We start from the raw sequence: 6,299 nt of genomic DNA, 5'->3' as shown, positions 1-6,299 counted from the left end.
AGTGAAGAGGAACTCAAAAGCCTCCTGATGAAAGTGAAAGTGGAGAGTGAAAAAGTTGGCTTAAAGCTCAACATTCAGAAAATAAAGATCATGGCATCCAGTCCCATCACTTCATGGGAAATAGATGGGGAAACAGTGGAAACAGTGTCAGACTTTATTTTTCTGTGCTCCAAAATCACTGCAGATGGTGACTGCAGCCATGAAATTAAAAGACGCTTACTCTTTGGAAGGAAAGTTATGTCCAACCTAGATAGCATATTCAAAAGCAGAGACATTACTTTGCCAACAAAGGTTCATCTAGTCAAGGCTATAGTTTTTCCTGTGGTCATGTATGGATGTGAGAGTTGGACTGTGAAGAAGGCTGAGCGCCAAAGAATTGATGCTTTTGAACTGTGGTGTTGGAGAAGACTCTTGAGAGTCCCATGGACTGCAAGGAGATCCAACCAGTTCATTCTGAAGGAGATCAGCCCTGGGATTTCTTTGGAAGGAATGATGCTAAAGCTGAAACTCCAATACTTTGGCCACCTCATGGGAAGAGTTGACTCATTGGAAAAGACTCTGATGCTGGGAGAGATTGGGAGCAATAGGAGAAGGGGATGACAGAGGATGAGATGGCTGGATGGCATCACTGACTTGACGGACGTGAGTCTGGGTGAACTCCGGGAGTTGGTGATGGACAGGGAGGTCTGGCGTGCTGCGATTCATGGGGTCACAGAGTCGGACATGAGTGAGTGACTAAACTGAACTGAATGGACCTATGTTACCCTGTTTACAACATTTTTGTTAAATTAGCTTTAAGATTTAGAAGACAATATCTATTTTTTAAATTTATCTATGATGGTTTCTGGTCATGTAGTAAAATGTCCATGCTTATAAGCCGATGAAGAATCAAAAGTAAAAATTTCTGAAGTAACTGAAGTATAAGAGATAACTGTGGAAGACCCTCTTGAATGCAATTTCAAATGACACCTCCTTTATGGACTAAGTCAATAATTTTTTGTATGATTATTCTAGAAAGTGAAAAAAGCCAAATATACTTCTAGATTTGCTTGGTATTCTTCAATATATTGGTGCAATATTTGTAATATTTATTGGATATTATTGCAAATTTTCTAAAAGTCTCCTCCCAAAATAAAGTAATATACAATCCTATAACAGAATGTTCTTAGCCTTAATAGCGTAACTTTCCTACCATGGGATTCTCAGGATGTAAGTCTCTCCTTTCCATCTGCATATCACCAAATAGCCACATACAACTTAGCATGTGTTGAAGTTCATAAATATTTATTTCAGTTTAGTTCAGTCACTCAGTCGTGTCCAACTCTTTACAACCCCATGAACCACAGCACACCAGGCCTCCCTGTCCATCACCAACTCCAGGAATTTACCCAAATTCATGTCCATTGAGTTGGTGATGCCATCCAACAATCTCATTCTCTGTCATTGACTTCTCCTCTTGCCTTCAATCTTTCCCAACATCAGGGTCTTTTCTGAAGAGCTGAATAAGTCAGCTCTTCGCATCAGATGGCCAGATTGCTGTGCAATCCCATGAACTGCAGCAGGCCGGGCCTCCCTGTCCATCACCAACTCCGGAATTCACTCAAATTTACGTCCATCGAGTCAGTGATGCCATCCAGCCATCTCATCCTCTGTCGTCCCCTTTTCCTCCTGCCCCCAATCCCTCCCAGAATCAGTCTTTTCCAATGAGTCAACTCTTCGCATGAGGTGGCCAAAGTACTGGAGTTTCGGCTTTAGCATCATTCCTTCCAAAGAAATCCCAGGGCTGATCTCCTTCAGAATGGACTGGTTGCATCTCCTTGCAGTCCATGGGACTCTCAAGAGTCTTCTCCAACACCACAGTTCAAAAGCATCAACTCTTTGGTGCTCAGCTTTCTTCACAGTCCAACTCTCACATCCATACATGACTACTGGAAAAACCATAGCCTTGACTAGGCGGACCACCACAGAATTTCCTATTTCATTTCTAACGCATGGTTTCTCATGTTTCCCTAGAGTGAAAATCATGATCATAATTTGTTGTGGAGAATTTTATGACCCATCATTTACTCATATAAAAATGCAAATTTTAAGAGTAACCACATCATAGAACTCACATAGGAAATATGTGTATTAATACAAGTAAATTTTCTAGAACAATACATACTAAGGATTCCAAATAATATCATTGTTATTATTTCTAAAATCCTGCTACTGATTTTATTCTATTGTTTTCACATTTCCTCTGGTGATCCAGAAACTACTATAATTTTAAAGCTACCTGCCCTAGCAATCTACATTCCAATAACAACTGTATTTTCAGATGAATCTTTAACTACTCATTTGAAAACGTTCAAATAGAGTAACTATGTCACAGGGCTATCTTGATCAAACAATCTAACTATAAACAGGTTTCAAAAGATATAATCCTTACAGATGATTATATTATCATCAATAAACTCACTATTATTCTTAAACTAAAAGAATTATGGACAAAGGAATGTCATTACTGTTAATAATCACTGTTAAGGCTCCCTGCCCTCTATCTTTTTAGACAACAACCCCCTTCTAATAAGCATATGGATAAAATATGAACTGTTAAACATTCTAAGGCTACTAATGGTTAACCTTTTTTTTTTTTTTTTTTTAAAGTTCTTCAAAACTTGTTCCCTAATTTGCTTAGTCCTGATTCCATAGATTATAGGATTGAGGGCTGGTGGAACAATCACATATAGATTGGCTAAGAGGATATGGATAAATTGAGGAATGTTGTGGCCAAAACGGTGTGTTAAGAAAGAGAAAAATGCTGGTGTGAAAAAGATTAAGATAACACCAATGTGGGAGCCACAGGTATTGAGAGCTTTGAACCGGGCTTCCCAGGAAGGCAGGTGGAAGACAGTATAGAGGATCCTGATATAGGAAAGAATGATAAGAAGTACATCCAATAATAAGATAGCCATATCCCCAAGACCAAATAATATGTTGACTTTGATGCTAGCACAGGCCAGATGGGCAATGCCCATGTGCTCACAGTAGGTATGAGGGATGATATAGTGCCCACAGAAGGGTAGTCTCAGGAGGAGAAATACCAGTGGAGCCACCATGTTCAGGCTCCGCAGAATAGCAATGCCTGCAATAACGCCAATGATTTTCCTGGTGAGAATCATGGTGTACTGAAGGGGTTTACAAATGGCGATGTACCGGTCAAAGGCCATGGCCACCCACACAATGCTCTCCATGGCAGTGAAGAAGTGGATAAAGAACATCTGGGAAAGGCAGCTTCCAAAGGATATATCTTTGAGGCTGAACCAGAAGATGCCCAGCATTTTGGGAATGGTGGCCGTGGACAAACCCAGGTCAACGGAGTCCAATATGGCCAAGAAGTAGTACATGGGCTGGTGGAGACTATGCTCAGTCCGGATCACAAATAGGACAGCAGCGTTCCCCAGGAGTGCAACAAGATACACAAAGAAAAAGGGAAATCCAATCCAGATGTGCAGGTCTTCTAGCCCGGGGATGCCCAATAAAAGGAATGAAGAAGGATGGAACTGGGTGTCATTAGGCATAGACATTTTTTCTGCCACAATTATTCTGCCCCATCATTCCTGCCACAATTTGTCTATTGTCCATATCAGAAACAATTGTTGGCTTCCAGTCAGTGATCCCTCCTCCATGTCTCCATTTTTTCAGACTCCTGTTAAGATGCAAAAGAACATTTTAATAATCCTTTGTTTCTATTAAAAAAAATAAGATAAATAATTTTTGTCAGCAATACTGATTACATACTTCAAAATTGCTAACAGACTGAATGTTCTCATCACAAAAAAAAAGTCTATGTGATGTGAGGTGAGTGATAGCTAAAGCTATGGCAGTAGTCATATTGTGATATACAAATGTATCAAATCAACACTGTATACCTTGAACATAACGCAACACTATGTATCAATTATATCAAATTTTTGAAAAAAGAAACAAGGTTAAGTACACTCCCATTCCTTATTTTTTGCTAGCCTCTCCTGAGCATCGTATGGCACCAGGAATATAAATTACCTTACTTTATTGCCGCTTTCCCTAATAAAAAACTGATATGAACAAGAGAGGGCAGAATAATATCCTCTGCACAGTGAAAATTAAAAATCTGAAGTATAGCCAGAAATAAGTAGAAAGAATAAAATTCCAGAGTCTATGTATGTGATAGCATTCCATATATTTTTTGCTTAGGGTGTATGGTGATTTCTTTGGTACTTGTAATCTCAACTATTACCCTATTAGGGAATCTAAAAACCCCTCAAAATATAATGTGAATAATCTTGTGTGTATGTTTATGCATTTTTGTGGTGTTTGTGAATAATAGATGGTCTGGTTTTTTAGGGCAGAAGAAACAATTTATTTTTATTTACATATATGAATGAAAAATTCTACCACATAAAAATTAATTTTAAAACTTCACAAATAGATGAATTGCTGAAGAAGAAACAGGACAAGAAATTTCTATGTCCTATTTTAGAAAATAAACAACTCAGTTCTCATCATAATTTTTTTAAAGTACCCATGAAATTTGAAAATGGATCAAAGATAGGGAAATACTTGACAGAGTATTTTTTTAGTTATGATGAAACATGAATTGAGAGATCATTCTAATCTAAATAAGCCTATCATTTAGAGAGTTCATAACTCAACATATTCAGTAAAGACATTGTCCACATACAGCCCAGCTGAGGGAGCAGAGATTAAATATTTTGGACTAGGCAACTTTCAAATATATTTCTACCTTGTAACCATGGGGAGAGGGCAGAGCATTTTAGAAACCCTAAATCTTACTTCCTAATAGGATTCTTTCTATCCTGGTGGTCATGTCTTTACGGATACCTTCCTTATAGTGACATTGAAAAGAATTATCAAGTGATTTTGTTTCATAGCACTCATCCAGAATACATGGGAATTCTGAACTTAGTTATAATAAATAAATATTTGAAGCAAAAAAAGGAAGATTTTGTGGGGAAAACTAGTTCTATAGAAAATGTGGATGTTTGATGTGTGCAATTATATGGAAAGTTTTGATTCAAATTTAGGAATGTTTGAATATTAAGGGAAGTCAAAGTTGAGAAGCATCCATCAGAGATAAATGCACAAGAAGGTAAATACATCTGTTGACTTTGACCCATGTCAAGATTTGCTGTGTCCTTTAAAGCCTATGAAGACTAATAAAAATGAGAGATAATTTGATACTTTGGGAAATCCTCCCAGGAAATATATATATATATATTTATATGCTATGTTATATAATAGACCTGTGGGGTAAAATTGGACTACTAGGGCTGAGGAGAAGACAGTTGAGGTTCTCAATTTTGTCATGTTAAGCTTTCAGAGACAGCTACTGTCTTTCATTAGTAAGAATATATAAGGTAAGTGGGGAGGTGTGTCCGTGCTCAGTCATGTCCAACTCTGTCTGACCCCATGGACTGTAGCCCACCAGACTCCTCTGTCTGTGGGATTTTCCAGGCAAGAACACTGGAGTGGGTTACCATTTCCTTCTCCATGAGACATTCCTGGCCCAGGGATCAACCCATGTCTCCTGAATCTCCTCACTTGGCAGATGGATTCTTTACCACTGGGCCACCTGGGAAGCCCAAGTGGAGATGTACTCTCTCAACTTAGTCCATCAAGTACTTAAGAGGTCCTCTGTGTACCAACCTAGGTTAGGGAATTTGAATACAAGTTTGAATAAAATTAACCACATACCTTCAATGAGACCATTGAGCAGTAAGGGAGATAAAACTCCAAAGATGAAATTTGGAAATTGTATTCTAAGTTCAATTTAGAAGTATGCACAGAATGCTTTGGTATAGAAATGGCTCAGAAAAATTGCATGAACGTGGTTAGGCTTAAGCTAAGATTCACAGAACTGTTCTTCAGCCAAAGAACAAAATGGAGTTTTATTTTAAATGGAGTGAAGAGTAAGAATAAAGTGAAAATGAAAGCACAGTGGACAGAAATAACATCAAAAAGGAATAACATATTCTCTCAATGACCTTATCCAGAAATCCAGTAGATTAATGACCAAATTCTTAATTATCTGATGTCTTAGTCTTTCTTAAGGGCACCACACAGCAAAACTTTAGAAAATAAATAGTTACATCCCAAGAAAACCAATTATTCCACTTATTTCTGTGAATTTTTTAAATGGACTTGAAAATGGATGCTTACCTCCTCTCAGAGTCAACATCATTTCCAGTCTGTAAACACTTAACAAGTCAAAAAATTATTTAATCATTTTATAATGTATACTGACCTGTTATTTC

At 37.8% G+C, this 6,299-nt stretch overlaps 1 protein-coding gene across 1 annotated transcript; it reads right to left on the bottom strand.

Annotated features, from left to right (window-relative positions):
* Positions 1-2,522: 2,522 nt before the first annotated feature.
* LOC147357924 (olfactory receptor 52E8) lies at positions 2,523-3,660 on the bottom strand. The gene has a single exon (XM_086338163.1). It carries the CDS (start codon positions 3,567-3,569, stop codon positions 2,523-2,525), a length of 1,047 nt encoding a protein of 348 aa, XP_086194289.1. The 5' UTR covers positions 3,570-3,660.
* Between the last annotated feature and the right edge of the window lie 2,639 nt (positions 3,661-6,299).

The sequence above is a fragment of the Bos grunniens genome, chromosome 15 (genome assembly GCF_055505025.1).
Source record: "Bos grunniens cultivar Pamir isolate PY7600 chromosome 15, Bosgru_T2T1.0, whole genome shotgun sequence".
Lineage (NCBI taxonomy): Eukaryota > Metazoa > Chordata > Mammalia > Artiodactyla > Bovidae > Bos > Bos grunniens.
This window is presented reverse-complemented; position numbering and strand designations above follow the sequence as displayed.

Excerpts from the sequence above, each read along its gene's own strand:
- LOC147357924 (XM_086338163.1), bottom strand. The coding sequence starts at position 3,569 with ATGTCTATGCCTAATGACACCCAGTTCCATCCTTCTTCATTCCTTTTA.